Consider the following 18,542-nt stretch of genomic DNA (forward strand, 5'->3'; position numbering starts at 1 on the left):
ACAACTACCTTCTTCAACAGAACCATGTCAGTGAGTGGTCCACTAGCTGACTTTGCAATGTACTCGAAGTGTTTTGAATTTATACCTCACTGATTAACTCTCGAGCTCTCACACCAAATGTCTCCTGACCCTGCATCAGTTCTCCAGGTCTTTCACAGCTCTATATACATTGTGTAACATTATCTCTGTTGTTTCGTCTTTGAGTCCATTACAGTATGAATTGGGTGTTCTGGTGGTAAGGGAGATGTATTTCCAGTGTGGCCAATCAGTAGAACAAGGTAAGGTAGATGGTTCTGAAACTGGAGATCAGAGTGGTGTGGGTCCGGGAAGACTTGAAGCATGGGTGAGAGCTGGATTCAAGAATAATAAGAGGGAAATACAGATGGAGTTGGTGAAAGGGTAGGTTAGCGACAGCAAACAAGGGTCAGAGATGAGAGCAAAGAAGGTATGGAGAGCAGGTTAGAAAGGCATAGAGAGTGAGATGGAGTATGAGAGAATGTCCATTCAGCAGAAGCCTAGCAAAATAGCAGAAGTAACTGTATCAACCTCCCCACCCCATTAATGCCTCCTTCCCTGAGTCTGCAGTTTCCATACTGGCCCCATTAGTCATTTCAGAACGCACAGGACTGCCTGATAGAGAAAAAAATGTAGTCCCCATTTTTTAACTGTGATGACTCACTCTAACCTTGCTGTTAACCCTACAGTGGAGTATTTGGAGCGAGTTATCACAGTAGAGAAAGAGTGGGTGACAGAACAGAAACAAGAGGAAGTGGAATGGAGAGAGGGTGAAAGTCAGAGAGAAAGAATGGCAATGCAAGGGACTTCGCTTTGGAGTGAGAGCAAGAAAGTGAGACTGGAAACAGAAGGAAGGGGGATGAGGGGATGAGAACAGAACACCGAGAACAAGGAGAGAGTGGACTTTAGAGAGAGAACAGAACTGTGAGTAGGAGAAATGAGGCAGAGTGCACATTGAGATTTTTCATGAAAACAGAGCACATGAACCAGAAAGATGACAAAAGAGCAAGAATAAACAAAGGAACAAATGGTGGGAGTTCTGAGAAAACATACTACAGGGAATGTGAGAATTTGGTCCCCTAATCTGAGGAAAGACATTCTTGCCGTAGAAGGAGTACAAAGAAGGTTCACCAGATTGATTCCTGGGATGGCAGGAATTTCATATGATGAAAGATTGGATTGGCTAGGCTTATACTTGTTGGAATTTCGAAGATTGAGGGGAGATCTTATTGAAAGATATAAAATCCTAAAGGGATTGGACAGGCTAGATGCAGGAAGATTGTTCCCGATGTTGGGGAAGTCCAGAACAAGGGGTCACAGTTTGAGGATAAAGGGGAAGCCTTTTAGGACCAAGATGAGGAGAAACTTCTTCACACAGAGAGTGGTGAATCTGTGGAATTCTCTGCCACAGGAAACAGTTGAGGCCAGTTCATTGGCTATATTTAAGAGGGAGTTGGATATGGCCCTTGAGGCTAAAGGGATCAGGGGGTATGGAGAGAAGACAGGTACAGGGTTCTGAGTTGGATGATCAGCCATGATCATACTGAATGGCGGTGCAGGCTCGAAGGGCCGAATGCCCTACTCCTGCACCTATTTTCTATGTTTCTATGAGCGAGAGAAAGTACTTGAAGGTAAAGTTGATCGATATACATTTTCCATCCACAGTAGTTCCACATCTGATGAAGTAGTAGCTCAGTGAGTCATTTAGTGAAATCAGAGATGGCTTTCGTGCCAAGATTATTACAGAAGGAAAATATTTGCTCAGTAATTTTTAAAGCAGTTTGAGATGGATGTTAAGACGCTCTGTCATGCAGTGTAACACACCTCAGGATGAGGAGTAAGACCTGATTTGTTTTCCAGAAACACATGTTCCAATTTCAATGCTTTTCCTAGATTGCTTCCAGCAAATTGCCTGTTGCAACTCAAGGGTGCCACTTTGATTTTAATTAAGCACAACATGTCTTTGCAGATTTTAGCTTGTATTTCTGTTGCACTCTTCAAAAAACAAATAAAATTCAATAGTTTAATTTTATTGCCTTATATGTAAATACATGTATGTTCAGGTGCAATGAAAAACTGATTTGCAGCATCATCACTGGCTCATGACATCAGATGAGCTGCATTTGCAAGGAAAACATTAGTATAGTACACAATTTTTACAAGAAAGGACACAATGAGGCCCATTCTACTGCAAAGTGGTAGTGATCATAATGTTACTAAGCTGTGGTGATTAGATGGTTTAAGAATCGAATGATGTTCTTGAACCTGGTGATGTGGAACTTCAGGCTTCTGTACCTACTGAGCGGTAAGTGGTAAGTAGGATACAGAAGAGTTTCATAGAGCTACGTAAACACAAAATACTCTGCAGATGCTGGGGTCAAAGCAACACTCACAACACGCTGGAGGAACTCAGCAGGTCGGGCAGCATCCGTGGAAATGATGAGTCGATGTTTTGGGCCGGAACCTTTTGTCAGGACTGAAGAGGGAAGGGGCAGAGGCCCTATAAAGAAGGTGGGGGGAGGGTGGGAAGGAGAAGGCTGGTAGGTTCCAGGTGAAAAACCAGTAAAGGGAAAGATAAAGGGTTGGGGGAGGGGAAGCAAGGAGGTGATAGGCAGGAAAGGTGAAGAAGGAATAGGGGAAAACACAATGGGTAGTAGAAGGAGGCGGAACCATGAGAGAGGTGATAGGCAGCTGGGGGAGGGGCAGAGTGACATAGGGATAGAGGAAGGAAGGGGGAGGGAATTACCGGAAGTTGGAGAATTCTATGTTCATACCAAGGGGCTGGAGACTACCTAGACAGTATATGAGGTGTTGCTCCTCCAACCTGAGTTTAGCCTCATCATGGCAGTAGAGGAGGCCATGTATGGACATATCTGAATAGGAACGGGAAGCAGAGTTGAAGTGGTTGGCTATGGGGAGATCCTGTCTGTTGTGGCGGACAGAGCAGAGGTGCTCGATGAAGCAGTCCCCCAATCTGCATCGGGTCTCACTGATGTAGAGGAGGCTGCACCGGGAGTACCGGATGCAATAGATGACCCCAACAGACTCACAAATGGAGTGTTGCCTCACCTGGAAGGACTGTTTGGGGCCCTGAATGGTGGCAAGAGAGGAGGTGTAGGGACAGGTGTAGCACTTGTGCTTACAGGGATAAGTGCTGGGTGGGAGATCCATGGGGAGGGACGTGTGGATCAGGGAGTCGCAGAGGGAAAGATCCCTGTGGAAAGTGGAGAGGGGTCGAGAGGGAAAGATGTGTTTAGTGGTGGGATCCTGTTGAAGGTGGCGGAAGTTGCGGAGGATAATGTGCTGGATCTGGAGGCTGGTGGGGTGGTAGGTGAGGACAAGGGGAACTCTGTCCCTGTTGTGGTGGCGGGAGGATGGGGTGAGAGCCGAAGTGCGGGAAATGGAGGAGATGTGGATGAGGGCATCATTGATGACGGCAGAAGGGAAACCACGATCTTTAAAGAAAGAGGACATTTGAGATGTCCTGGAATGGAAAACCTCATCCTGGGAGCAGATGCGGCGGAGACGGAGGAACTGGGAATAGGGAATAGCATTTTTGCATGTGGCAGGGTGCGAAGAGGTATAGTCGAGGTAGTTATAAGAGTCAGTGGGCTTGTAGAAGATGTCAGTGGACAGTCTGTCTCCAGAGATGGAGACCGAGAGATCGAGAAAGGGGAGAGAAGTGTCCAAGATAGACCAAGTGAATTTGAGGGCTGGGTGGAAATTCGAAGTAAAGTCGATGAAATTGATGAGCTCAGCATGGGTGCAGGAAGCAGCACCAATGTAGTCAGTCAACAGTGTACCGAAGGAAAAGTTGGGGAGCAGTACCAGAATAGGTTTGGAGCACAGACTGTTCCACATAACCAACAAAGAGGCAGGCATAGCTAGGAACACACATCAAAGTTGCTGGTGAATGCAGCAGGCCAGGCAGCATCTGTAGGAAGAGGTGCAGTTGACGTTTCAGGCCGAGACCCTTCGTCAGGACTAACTGAAGGAAGAGTGAGTAAGGGATTTGAAAGTTGGAGGGGGAGGGGGAGATCCAAAATGATAGGAGAAGACAGGAGGGGGAGGGATAGAGCCAAGAGCTGGACAGGTGATAGGCAAAAGGGGATACAAGAGGATCATGGGACAGGAGGTTCGGGAAGAAAGACAAGGGGGGGGACCCAGAGGATGGGCAAGAGGTATATTCAGAGGGACAGAGGGAGAAAAAGGGGAGTGAGAGAAAGAATGTGTGCATAAAAATGAGTAACAGATGGGGTACGAGGGGGAGGTGGGGCCTTAGCGGAAGTTAGAGAAGTCGATGTTCATGCCATCAGGTTGGAGGCTACCCAGACGGAATATAAGGTGTTGTTCCTCCAACCTGAGTGTGGCTTCATCTTTACAGTAGAGGAGGCCGTGGATGGACATGTCAGAATGGGAATGGGATGTGGAATTAAAATGTGTGGCCACTGGGAGATCCTGCTTTCTCTGGCGGACAGAGCGTAGATGTTCAGCAAAGCAGTCTCCCAGTCTGCGTCGGGTCTCGCCAATATATAAAAGGCCACATCGGGAGCACCGGACGTAGTATATCACCCCAGTCGACTCACAGGTGAAGTGTTGCCTCACCTGGAAGGACTGTTTGGGGCCCTGAATGGTGGTAAGGGAAGAAGTGTAAGGGCATGTGTAGCACTTGTTCTGCTTACACGGATAAGTGCCAGGAGGGAGATCAGTGGGGAGGGATGGGGGGGACGAATGGACAAGGGAGTTGTGTAGGGAGCGATCCCTGCGGAATGCAGAGAGAGGGGGGGAGGGAAAGATGTGCTTAGTGGTGGGATCCCGTTGGAGGTGGTGGAAGTTACGGAGAATAATATGTTGGACCCGGAGGCTGGTGGGGTGGTAGGTGAGGACCAGGGGAACCCTATTCCTAGTGGGGTGGCGAGAGGATGGAGTGAGAGCAGATGTACGTGAAATGGGGGAGATGCGTTTAAGAGCAGAGTTGATAGTGGAGGAAGGGAAGCCCCTTTCTTTAAAAAAGGAAGACATCTCCCTCGTCCTAGAATGAAAAGCCTCATCCTGAGAGCAGATGCGGCGGAGACGGAGGAATTGCGAGAAGGGGATGGCGTTTTTGCAAGAGACAGGGTGAGAAGAGGAATAGTCCAGATAGCTGTGAGAGTCAGTAGGCTTATAGTAGACATCAGTGGATAAGCTGTCTCCAGAGACAGAGACAGAAAGATCTAGAAAGGGGAGGGAGGTGTTGGAAATGGACCAGGTAAACTTGAGGGCAGGGTGAAAGTTGGAGGCAAAGTTAATAAAGTCAACGAGTTCTGCATGTGTGCAGGAAGCAGCGCCAATGCAGTCATCAATGTAGCGAAGGAAAAGTGGGGGACAGATACCAGAATAGACACGGAACATAGATTGTTCCACAAAGCCAACAAAAAGGCAGGCATAGCTAGGACCCATATGGGTGCCCATAGCTACACCTTTAGTTTGGAGGAAGTGGGAGGAGCCAAAAGAGAAATTATTAAGAGTAAGGACTAATTCCGCTAGACAGAGCAGAGTGGTGGTAGAGGGGAACTGATTAGGTCTGGAATCCAAAAAGAAGCGTAGAGCTTTAAGTAGCTAGGGCCCTTGCAAGTTCCCATAGCTTAGTCTGAAGAAGTGGGAAGAGCCAAAGGAGAAGTTATTAAGTGTGAGAACCAGTTCCACCAACCGGAGGAGGGTAGTGGTGGTGGGGAACTGGTGAGGTCTGTTATCCAGAAAGTAGCGGAGGGCTTTGAGGTCTTCTTGATGGGGAATGGAGGTGTATAAGGATTGGACATCCATAGTGAAAATGAAGCGGTCGGGACCAGGGAACTAGAAGTTATTGAAGAGGTGGAGGGCATGGGATGTATCCCGGATGTAGGTGGGGAGGGACTGAACTATGGGTGACAAAATGGAGTCCAAGTAGGCAGATACAAGTTCGGTGGGACAGGAGCAGGCAGAAACTATGGGTCTACCAGGACAGTCAGGCTTACGGATCCTGGGGAGGAGGTAAAACCGAGCGGTACGGGGTGTGGGAATTATGAGTTTAGCGGCTGAGGATGGAAGGTCTCTGGAGCTGATAAGGGCGGTGATGGTACGGGAAACAATGGTTTGATGTTTTTTAGTGGGGTCCTGTTCCAGGGGTAAGTAAGAGGAGGTGTCAGAGAGCTGCCGTTTGGCCTCAGTGAGGTAGAGATCCGTCTCCCAGACTACTACGGCACCACCTTTGTCAGCGGGTTTGATGGTGAGGTTGGGATTAGTGCGGAGAGAGTAGGGGGCAGTGCGTTCAGAGGGAGTGAGGTTGGAACAGGAGAGAGGGGTGGTGAAGTTGAGATGGTTGATGTCTCGGCGACAGTTGGAGATAAAAAGATCGAGTGCAGGTAGAAGGCCTGGGCGGGGTGTCCAGGAGGAAGAAGAGGGTTGAAGATGGGAGAACGGGTCATCAGTAGGGGGAGGGGAATCCTTGCCACAGAAGTAGGCTCGGAGACGTGGGCGATGGAAGAAGAGTTCAGCGTCATGGCGGGCACGGAACTCACTGAGGTGTGGACGGAGGGGGACAAAAGTGAGGCCCTTGCTACGGACAGAACGTTCTGCCTCAGAGAGGGGAAGGTCAGAGGGGATGGTGAAGACACGGCAAGGGTTGGGGCTGGGGTCAGAGGAGGGTGAAGAATGGGAGGTCTCAGGAGGGAGATGGGGTTGGGATATTCAGGGAGAGCGGGGTTAGGGGATGATGAGGGATCAGAGGAATGGGGGGCGATGGGGGTAGGGGAAGGTTGGGAGTCACGGGGAGGATAGAGGGTAGTGTAGGAATAAGACGAGCGGTAGGAACCAGCAGCAGTAAGAGCAGTCCCGGTCTGGAGAGGGTCAGGACCTCGGTCTGAGCTGGATCTGGAGCTGGGGGTGGCAGAGCCTGTGGCCTGCAGGGCCCCAGAACTGAGGTCGGAGTCGGAGGCGAGTGAGTCCATGGCCCGCCGGGGGCTGGTCCCCATGTCTGGGAGGCCGTGGTTCGAGTCGGAGTCAGAGTCAGAGGCGGATGGGTCTTTGGCCTGCCGAAGGTCTGAGAAGTCGGGGTTCGGGCTGGAGCCAGTCGTCGTCGTGGGCTCCAGACGGGTGAGCTTGTGGTCCTTCTTGGACGCGAGGAAGGAGAAGAAACGGTGGTTGGAGGTGTGAATCCGGCGGAGAATGAAGTGTAGGAGAGGTCCATGGCAGACGGTGGAGAGTGAGGCCCGGAGTGGTGGTAGAGAGGACAGGGCCCGTAGGTATCTCCGCATGGCAGCGAGCGTAATGTGGAGAATCCGGCGGGAGCAGCGGAGCCCCTTTATCTTTCCCCTTACTGGTTTTTCACCTGGAACCTACCAGCCTTCTCCTTCCCACCCTCCCCCCACCTTCTTTATAGGGCCTCTGCCTCTTCCCTCTTCAATCCTGACGAAGGGTTCTGGCCCGAAACGTCGACTCATCGTTTCCACGGATGCTGCCCGACCTGCTGAGTTCCTCCAACGTGTTGTGAGTGTTTCATAGAGCTACAGGAGGTGAGTCTTTGGGCAAGCAAATGGAATGTGGAATTAGATCATCCACTGTGGTAGAAAACAGGAGTTAAACATTGAGAGATTGGCAGTTATTGATGTCCAGAGGCACCAAGATCCCATTGTATTTAACTCACTGAAATTTAACATGCAGATGCAGCCAGCAATTGGAAAGTGTTCTTTGTTGCAGGACGATTAAAGTTAGTGAGTAGAGAACAAAACACAGAACCAAAAAGAATGAGGTAGTAAATTGGCTATGTGGGAGGGGCCAGAGAGTGCCAGTAGAGGGCTGCCTCTCTGACTGGAGGCCTGTGACTAGTGGTGTGCTGCAGGGATCGATGCTGGGTCCATTGCTGCTTGTCATCTATAATCAATGATCTGGATGATAATGTGGTTAACTTGATTTGCAGATGACACCTAGATTAGGGGTGAAGTGGACAGTAAGGAAGGCTATCATGGCTTGCAGTGGGATCTTGTTCAGCTAGTAAAATGGGCTGAAAAATGACAGATGAAATTTAATGCAGACAGGTGTGAGGTGTTGCACTTTGGTAGGACCAACCAGGGTAGATTTTACACAGTGAACGGTAGGGCACTGAGGAGCGTGGTAGAAGAAAGGGATCTGGGAATACAGGTCCGTAATTTATTGGAAGTGGCGTCACAAGTAGTTAGGGTCATAAAGAAAGCTTTTGGCTTATTGGCCTTCATAAATCAAAGTGCTGAGTACAAGAAATGGGATGTTATGTTGAAGTTGTATAGGATGTTGATGAGGTCTAATTTGGAGTATTGTGTGTAGTTTTGGTCACCTACCTACAGGAAAGATGTAAATGAGGTTGAAAGAACACAGAGAAAATTTACAAGAATATTGCCGTGTCTGGAGGACCTGAGTTATCAGGAAAGATTGAATAGGTTAGGACTTTATTCCTTGGAACATAGAAGACTGAGAGAAGATTTGATAGATAGAGGTATACAAAATTATGAGGGGTACAAATAGGGTAAATGCAAGCAGGTGGGAGGGAGTTCAACTAGAAGTCATAAGTGAAATGTGAAAAGTTTAAGGAGAACATGAAGGGAAACTTCTTCACTCAGAGGGTCATGAGAGTGTGGAACGAGCTGCCAGCACAAGTGGTGCATGCGAGCTTGATTTCAAAGTTTAAGATAAGTTTGGACAGGTACATGATGGCAAGGGTGTGGAGAGCTATGGTCCTGGTGCAGGTTACTGGGAATAGGCAGCTTAAATGGCTCAGCATGGACTAGATAGGCCGAAGGGCCTGTTTCTGTGCTGTACTTTTCTATGACTCTAATAATCTCTGGATTGTTACCTGAGCCACATGCAAATTGGCACAGGGTTGATAAAATCAGAGAGTTAAATGCATGTCTCAAAGATTGACGAGGGACAAGTGGTCTGAATTCAAGAGACATTGACACCAGTGTTGTTCCGATAGTATTGGCTCCACCTTAACCATGCTGAGAACTGTGTCCTAGTGAATCCCATAACTACAGTTGTGGATAGGCTTTAAGCTAGTGTCAATAGTAGGCAGATGGGTTCAACAGCTTGGAAAAGCATGGATAAAATAAAAGGGAAGGCGAGTACAGGAGATATTACTATAGTCTCCAGGAAAAGGAGTAAGACAAACATTTTGCAAAGGGATAAGAATTTAACTTCTGGCAACATGGAGACAAAATGAAAAGGAAGGGTGGTGACCACAGGCCAAAGGAGTTGTATTCGAATGATCTTGTAGCACAGTTAGAGAATTAGCAGGTATGATGTTGTAGGCATCACTGAGTCATGGCTGTGTTAAGATCACAGCTGGGAGCTTAACATCCAAGAGTATGGGCAGAGGGTGTCATTGAAATCAAATCCCAAGGAAGAAGTGACGTGGGATCAGAAGCCATAGAATTCTTGTGGACAGATTTAAGAAACTGCAAGTATAAGAAGACCCTGATGGGAGTTGTATACAGGCCTCCAACAGTGGCCAGGCTGTGGGGTACAAATTACAAAGGGAGATAGAAAAGGCATATAAAAAGAGCTTTGTTACAATGGATTTTAGTATGCAGGTCCAATGGGAAAATCAGGTTGGTGTATAATCCCAAGAAAGTGAATTTGTAGAGCCTTGTAGGAAGCTTGTGGTTGAGACCACTAAGGAAGAGGCAGTCTTGAAATGGATGTTGCATAATGTATCAGATTTGATTAGGGAGTTTAAGACCAAGGAACCCCTAGGGAGAGTGATCATTATATAAGAACAGAAGTGACAGAGACAGAATTAGGCCAGTTGGCCCACTGAGTCTGCTTTGTTCATGGCAAGTTTATGATCCCTCTCAACTGCATCCTCCTGTCTCCTCCCTCTGTTTATTTACTGATACAACACTGAACAGGCACTTCCGGTCCTGCTTCAGCAACCTAAATATCTAATCACAGGGCAATGTACAATGACCAAATAATCTACAAAGAACAGTGCCCTTAAAAATATTCACCCCCCTCCCCAAAGTTTTCATGTTTTATTGTTTTACAACATTGAGTCACAGTAGATCTAGTTTGGCTTTTTGACACTGATCAACAGAAAAAGACTCTTTTTGTCAAAGTGAAAACAGATCTCTACAAAGTGATCTAATTACAAATATAAAACACAAAATAATTGATTGCCTAAGTATTCACCCCTTTTAAAATGACACACCAAATCATCACTGGTGCAGCCAGTTGGTTTTCAAAGTCACATAATTAATTAAATAGAGATCACCTGTGTACAGTCAAGGTGTTTCAGTTGATTGTAGTAAAATACACCTGTGTCTGGAAGGTCCAACTGCTGGTGAGTCAGTATCCTGGCAAAAACTACACCATGAAGACCAGAACACTCCAAGAAACTCTGCGAAAAGGTTATTGAAAAGCACAAGTCAGCAGATGGATACAAGAAAATTTCCAAGTTACTGAATATCCCTTGGAGTACTGTTAAGTCAATCATCAAGAAATGGAAAGAATATGGCACAGTTGTAAATCTGCCCAGAGCAGGCTGTCCTCAAAACTGAGTGACTGTGCAAGAAGGGGACTAGTGAGGGAGGCCACCAGGAGACCTATGACAACTCTGGAGGAGTTACAAGCCTCAGCGACTGAGATGGGAAAGACTGTGCATACAACTGTTGCCTGAGTGCTTTACCAGTCACAGCTTTATGGGAGAGTGGTAAAGAAAAAGCCACTGTTGGAAAAAAAACTCACATGAAATGTCAGCTAGATTTGCCAGAAGGCATGTGGGAGACTCTGAAGTCATCTGGAAGAGGGTTCTATGGTCTGGTGAAACCAAAATTGAACTTTTTTGGTCATCAGGCTAAATGCTGTGTTTGGCATAAGCCCCCTCCTGTTGAATGCAAGGTTATTGTTGCAACTCCACTCGACCAGCTTATCTGTCTCACTCCTGTACACCTCCTCATTACTGTCTGAAATTCTGCCGTCAATAGTTGTCATTGGTGAATTTATAGATGCATTGAGCTGTGCTTAGCCACACAATCGTGAGTGCAGGGAGAGAAGAGCATTGGGTTAAGTATGCATCTTTGAGATGCACCAGTGTTGATTGTCAGTGAAGAGGTGATGTTCTTTCTGATCTACACAGACTGTTGTTCTGGTGAGGAAGTTAAAGATGTCCAATGTTCAAAAGTAAATTTATTATCAAAGCACATATATATCACCCTATAAAACTGAGGATCATTTTCTTGCAGGCATTCACAGCAAATCCAAGAAACACAATGGAATCAATGAAAGACGGCACCCAACAGGGCAGACAAACAATCAGTGTGCCAACAGACAGCAAACTGTGTAAATACAAAAGAGAAAAAAAGTATATTAATAGATATAGCTATTCCAAACACACACGACGTACGGATATAGCCATTCCAAACACACACAACGTACGGATACAGCCATTCCAAACACACACAACGTATGGATACAGCCATTCCAAACACACACAATGTACGGATATAGCCATTCCAAACACACACAACGTCCGGATACAGCCATTCCAAACACACACAACGTCCGGATACAGCCATTCCAAACACACACAACGTCCGGATACAGCCATTCCAAACACACACAACGTCTGGATACAGCCATTCCAAACACACACAAAGTACGGATGTAACCATTCGAAGCACACACAACGTACGGATGTAACCATTGCAAACACACACAACGTACGGATATAGCCATTCCAAACACACACAACGTACAGATGTAACCATTCCAAACACACACAACGTACGGATGTCACCATTCCAAACACACACAACGTACGGATGTCACCATTCCAAACACACACAATGTACAGATGTAATCATTCCAAGCACACACAACGTACAGTTGTAACCATTCCAAACACACACAATGTACAGATTCAATACATGAAAAACACCAGAAATATGCTGAATTAAAAGAGGAAATTGAAAGACTTTGGAACATGATCAGGTGACTGACTTTTCAGTAGGTGAACAGTGACCACAACTCCTTAACTTTCAGGATAGTTATAGATTAGGATAGTTATGGTCCTTGTGGAAGAGTTCTAGACTGGATTAGGGGAAATTACAAGAGCTGTAGGTAGGAACTAGGAAGCGTTAATTGGGAACACCTTTTCTCTGGCAAGTCCACATCAGACGTGTGGAGGGTGTTTAAAGATCAATTGCACAGGGTACAGGAAAGGTGTGCTCCTGTTAGAATGAAGGACAGGGATGGAAAGATAAGAGAACCTTGGATGTCCAGAGAGGTGATGAATTTAGTCAAGAAGAAAAAGGGGAAGTATGTAAAGCTTTGGAAGTCAGGATCAAACGAAACCCACGAGGATTGTGAAGAAGCTAGAAAAGAATTAAAAAAGGGAATTGGGAAAGTCAGGAGGGGCCATGAAAAATTCTTGGCACATGGGATTAAGGTGAATCCCAAGACATTCTATACATACATCACGAGTAAGGGGATAACCACAGAGAGGGTGGGTCATTTGCTTGGAAGCAGAGAATGTGAGTGAGGTATTTAATGAGTACTTTGCTTCAGTATTTACTAAGGAAAAGCATATGGAGGGCCAGGAGGTCTGTGATGAGTGTATAAGTACGTTAGGACATCTAGAAGTCAAGGAGGAGGAAGTGTTGGGTCTCCTAATGACTATTAAGTTGGGTAAGTCCCCAGTGCCTGATGGGATTTACCCCAGGTTATTGAAGGATACAAGAGTCAAGATTGCTGGTCCCTTGACCAGTATCTTCATGTCCTTTCCAGCCACGGGTGATGTCCTGGAGGACTGACGAGTGGCTAATGTTGTACCTCTAGGAAGGGAACAAGGGAAAATCCTGGGTACAGTATACCGGCGAGTCTCATGTCTGTTGTAGGGAAATTGCTGGAGAAAATTCTTGGATAGGATATACCTGTATGAGCAATTGGAAACCTATGGCCTAATTATAGAGCACTGGGGGCTGAGGGCAGATCTGATAGAGGTTTACAAGATTATGAGAGGCATAGAGAGTAGACGGGGAGCATCTACTCCCCTGGATTGAAGTGTCTAACACCAGAGGGCATGCATATCTGGTGAGAGGCTTTAGGCTCTGCGGGGGGGGGGGGGGGGGGGGAGGGGTGTGGAATGTGAGGGGTAAGATTTTTACTCAGAGAATAACGATGCCTGGAATGCCCTGCCTGCTGTGGTGGTAGAGACTAATACATTGGAAGCTTTTAAGAGACGTTTGGATAGGTACATGGATGTGAGGAAGATGGAGGGATGTAGACATTGTGCAGGCAGGAGGGATTAGTGTTTGGGTGCTTAGCTGGTTCAGCACAACATTATGGGCGGAATGGCCTGTTCCTGTGTTGTACTGTTCTATGTTCTATACCCATACCTCAGTTTTACCAGCCTGAGCTGAGAAAAAATAAAAATAATAACAAATATGGGGTTAGTAAATATGCTGCTGAGGAGGCAGACTGCTTGGGATGGTTAGTTAGGCTCTACTGGCTCCACATTGGTGTGAGTTCCTGGAGAGGAGGTCCCTGAATGCATTTTTGGAGCCAAGCTGTTGGGAGAAGACAGTGTAGCAACGGGCAACACCAAAACTCAGTCAAGTTAAGGGGGAGGCAGGGAGCACAGTGTAAAAAGAGCTCTGTCCCAGATATGATTAAAATTCCAGGTAGATGTGGGATAGTCCACCATGTGACTAATCCCGCATTTTTAATCTGTGTCAATATTTAGCTATTGATTGATTGAAAGCAGATGACCTGATCCAGTTGATTTTCACTGCTGTCTGTGCACAAACTGACCAGTAGTTTTCACATCACAGCAGCAGGCCACCAGGACCTGACGTTCCACCTCCAAAGAACTCTGCAGGTGAAAAAGGCCATTGTATTTTCATTGGAACACATACCAATCCTCATAGAGGGATCAGAAGTGGAGAGAGTGAACAGCTTCAAGTTCCTGGGCATCAAGATCTCTGAAGATCTAACCTGGTCCCAACATATCGATGTAGTCATAAAGAAGGCAAGACAGCGGCTATACTTTATTAGGAGTTTGAAGAGATTTGGCATCAACAAATACACTCAAAAACTTCTATAATTGTACCGTGGAGAGCATTCTGACAGGCTGCATCACTGTCTGGGATGGAGGGGCTACTGCACAGGACCGAAAGAAGCTGCAGAAGGTTGTAAATCTAGTCAGCTCCATCTTGGGTACTAGCCTACAAAGTACCCAGGACATCTTTAGGGAGCGGTGTCACAGAAAGGCAGTGTTCATTATTAAAGACCTCCAGCACCCAGGGCATGCCCTTTTCTCACTGTTACCATCAGGCAGGAAATATAGAAGCCTGAAGGCACACACTCAGTGATTCAGGAACAGCTTTCCCTCTGCCATCCGATTCCTAAATGGACATTGAAGCTTTGGACACTACCTCACTTTTTTTTAAATATGCAGTATTTCTGATTTTGCACATTTGTAAAAAAAATCTATTCAATATATGTAATTGATTTACTTGTTTATTATGTTTTTTTTTCCTCTCTGCTAGATTATGTATTGCATTGAACTGCTGCTGCTAAGTTAACAAATTTCACGTCACATGCTGGTGATAATACACCTGATTCTGATTTCTTTTGCTCTGGTTTGTATACTGGTTACTCAAGGCTGTCGATGGGCCTTGGCCTCTGGAGGTCGGAGGCTCCTCAGTGAAACTCCAGCCCTTTTGGCTGAGGTGGGGTCAGGGATCCAGACCCCAAAATGTGTTGAAATCATATTTCTTCCTTTCTTTTTCCAGATAACTAAAACACTGCCATTAGATAAAACTAAAGTGCAGACCTTTGATGAGAAGGCCTATCTCTCCAGCAAGCTCCTGCAGCTTGGAGAAGATCCCTATTGGCACCATGCGTTCAACCAGCGCGAGACTGACAAGCTGGCCACTGACAGGGAGATCCGAGACACCAGAAACTACAGGTATGGACAACTGAAGATGCTGCTCCTGTACTCCATTCTCTCCCAAGTGTCAGGCCTTGTTATGGCAGCTTCTGATTCTTTCAATCACAGAACATGATGTCACTAGAAATGTATTGACCTGAGGGGGTGGGGGAGTGGGCCACTTTCTTGAAGAGCTTCAGGCCTTCTGGTGAAGTTGCCTCCCCAGTGATGTTAAGGAGGGAGTTCCAGGATTTAGTCTCAGTGATGCCAGAAGGCTGACACGTCAGGCAGTGCAAGCCCTGGAGGGGTTCTTGCAGATAGTGAGGCTCATCTATGCCCCCTACCTTTGTCCTGGATAAAGGAGGTCACAGATGGTGTGAAAGAAATGCTGGATAATGCACACGACAGCCATGGGCACTGATGGTGGAGCAGTGGTGCTTGAAGTGCTGATTGCATTGTTTGAGCTTCTCGAGTGTTGCTGGAGCTATACTTGTGTCTGTGAAGGCTGCTGTGCCCTGTGGAATTGTGAGATAACTTAAAGGGGTCATTTCTAAGCCCCATGCCCTCTGCTTCCTCCGTGACATTGTGGGTAAATGTTTGGAGATGGTTTGCAATCTGCACCCAAACCTGCTTGTGTCCTCACCCACTATCTCCATATTTCTGGTTTCGGATGCAGGAAACAAGGTTGATTTGCCCGTACACTGGTCCAGCAATGATTTGGTTAACTGCGTTTCCTGTCCTCACCAATGTAAAGAGTTAATAAGTCCACCCTGAAGTCTGCTTATGTTACACAGCTGTTCATCGTTATAATCTGCTGCTTTCACCTTTAAGTATGGATGTCTGGCTAATGTGGAACAGCAGAGGCTTCTGGTTTACCTGTTGAATTTTAAAATAATGGCTAATTTACTCATTTCCATGAAAGACATAATTATCCGCAGCACATGCTTGAGAGAATTTTAATTAATGATTGTATACCTGAGTTACAAGAGAAAATATGTTTGATTGCACCTTCTCTGTACTCTGTTTACTGAGTTTGCTTGAAGACGTTTGCCAAATGCATTGCCAATACAAGTCAGTCTGTCAGTACTGGCAACCCATTGTGCTGTAAGGACCCTGTCTGTACCCTGTTTACTTCAACTGCTGTTGGCCATGGCTAAGCCGCACTTCAACAGCCCAGCCAGTGTCGTCTGGGTTGTCCCAGGCCGACTGGCTCATACCAGGCTAATTAACTCATTCCAGACAGAGTCTGAGTTCATTCAACCAACACACATCAAAGTTGCTGGTGAACGCAGCAGGCCAGGCAGCATCTCTAGGAAGAGGTGCAGTCGACGTTTCAGGCCGAGACCCTTCGTCGACTGCACCTCTTCCTAGAGATGCTGCCTGGCCTGCTGCGTTCACCAGCAACTTTGATGTGTGTTGCTTGAATTTCCAGCATCTGCAGAATTTCTGTTGTCAGAGTTCATTCATTGGTTTTGTGCCATGCTGTATGACGTGGGCACTCGTGCTCTTTCCATGACTATGATTGTTCTTGGCAAATTTTTCTACAGAAGTGATTTGCCATTGGCTTCCACTGGGCACGGTCTTTACAAGATGGGTAACCCCAGCCATTATCAATACTCTTCAGAGACTCTCTGCCTGGTGTCAATGGTCACATAACCAGGACTTGTGATATGCACCAGTTGCTCATACGACCATCCACCACCTGCTCACATGGCTTCATGTGGCCCTGATCGGTGGGGGTGGGGGGGCTAAGCAGATGCTACACCTTGCCCAAGGGTGACCCGCAGGCTGGCAAAGGGAAAGAGTTCTTACACCTCCCTTGGTAGAGATGTATCTCTACCCTGACACCCAAAGAGTTAGAGTATGCTAACCTCAGTGCTGGTGGTCTGAGGAAGTGGATGGGCTTTAGCTGTTGCAGGGAAGGAGAGAGAGTTACGAGTGATCACTGAAAAGTGAGAGCGCGGGCGGACAGAACCACACTCGATGGCTCCTGAGGTCAGACCAACCCATGGCCACCATTTAGGGAAGACCAAAGAGATGAGAAAGAGTCAAGGTTTGTGGAATTAGATCCTGAGGGAGTTCAGAAGCAAACTAGAAGGGAATTAGTTGAAAGGAATTAGACATTTCCATTGCTCTTTTCCTTGACATCAAAGGCCCTTAACACAGAACAGTACAGCACGGGAACTGACTACTTGGCCCACAATGTTGTGTCAAACCATCTGAAAAGCTAATCAAAAACACGCAAACACTACTCCTTCCTACCTACACAATGTCCAGATCCATCCATCTTCCTTACATCCATGCATCTATCTATCCAAACATCTGTCTACTCTATTTATGCCTCTCAAAATCTTGTAAACCTCTATCATATTTCTCCTCAGTCTCCAGCACTCCAGAGAAAACAAGCTTCTCCAGATTGCAAATGGCCTCTAGACCAGGCAGCATCCTGGTAAACCTCTTCTGCACCCTCTCCGAAGCCTCGACTTCCTTCCTTAGTGGGGCAACCAGGACTGTACGCAATACTCCAGATGTGGCCTAATCAGAGTCTTAAAAAGTTGCCACATAACTTCTTGATTTTTGAACTCAGTGCCTCGACTAATAAAAGCAAACATTCCATAAGCCTTCTTAACCACCCTATCAGCTATGAACTTGGACGTGGGGTTGAGATTGTAGAGAGCTGAAAAAGCATGTAATAAGGGTAATGTCACAATTGTAATGGGGGAATTCAATATGCAAGAGGATTGTGAAAATCAGGTTGGTATCAGATCACAATAGAGAGAACTTGTTGAATGCCTACGAGATAGCGTTTTAGAGCAGCTTGTGCTTGAGCCTGCTTGGGGAAATGCTATCTTAGATTGGGTGTCATTTAATAACCCAGATGTTATTAGGGAGCTTAATGGAAGGGAATCCTTGTGAGGCAGTGATCATAATATGATTGAATTCATATTGCAGATTGAGAGGGAGAAGCGTAAGTCACATGTATCAATATCATAGAAACATAGAAAATAGGTGCAGGAGTAGGCCATTCGGCCCTTCGAGCCTGCACCGCCATTTATTATGATCATGGCTGATCATCCAACTCAGAACCCCGCCCCAGCCTTCCCTCCATACCCCCGATCATGGTGGAGTAAAGGGAATTACAGAGGCATGAGAAGAGCTTGCCCAGGTGGATTGGAGGAGGATACTGGCGGGGATGATGGCAGAGCAAAGATGGCTGAAGTTTCTTGTAATAGATACAGTATGTCCCACAGAAGAAGTTGTTCTCAAATGGGTAGGGAACCGTGGCTGACAAGGGAAGTTAAGAACTGCATAAGAACCAAGGAAAGGGCATTTAAGGTAGCAAAAGTGAATGGGAAGTTGGATGATTGGGAAGCTTTTAAAATCCAACAAAATGCAACTAAAAAGCTATTAGAAGGGAAAAGATGAAATGTGAAGGCAAACTAACCCATAATATAAAGCAGGATACTAAAAGTTTTTTCAGTTATATAAAGAGTAAAAGGAAGGTGAGAGTTGATATTGGACCCCTGGAAAATGATGCTGATGAGGTAGTAATGGGAGCACAGAGAAATGGCAGATGAACTTAATGGGTACTTTGCATCAGTGTACACTG

At 46.4% G+C, this 18,542-nt stretch overlaps 1 protein-coding gene and 1 long non-coding RNA gene across 7 annotated transcripts in view; one reads left to right on the top strand and one right to left on the bottom strand.

The window, feature by feature from the left end:
• The window catches only part of LOC140200620 (polypeptide N-acetylgalactosaminyltransferase 16-like), a 329,730-nt gene that overhangs the window by 59,057 nt on the left and 252,131 nt on the right, over positions 1–18,542 (top strand). For all 5 annotated transcript variants that reach the window (XM_072264214.1, XM_072264195.1, XM_072264198.1 and 2 more), the window contains exon 2: positions 14,796–14,971. In XM_072264214.1, coding sequence (XP_072120315.1) covers positions 14,796–14,971 — 176 coding nt within the window. The remainder of the gene's footprint in view (positions 1–14,795; positions 14,972–18,542) is intronic.
• LOC140200650 (uncharacterized) overlaps positions 1–18,542 on the bottom strand; it is a 76,310-nt gene that overhangs the window by 43,800 nt on the left and 13,968 nt on the right. For both annotated transcript variants that reach the window (XR_011886685.1, XR_011886684.1), the window contains exon 2: positions 10,274–10,399. This is a non-coding gene — a long non-coding RNA (uncharacterized lncRNA). The remainder of the gene's footprint in view (positions 1–10,273; positions 10,400–18,542) is intronic.

The sequence above is a fragment of the Mobula birostris genome, chromosome 1, assembly GCF_030028105.1.
Source record: "Mobula birostris isolate sMobBir1 chromosome 1, sMobBir1.hap1, whole genome shotgun sequence".
NCBI lineage: Eukaryota > Metazoa > Chordata > Chondrichthyes > Myliobatiformes > Myliobatidae > Mobula > Mobula birostris.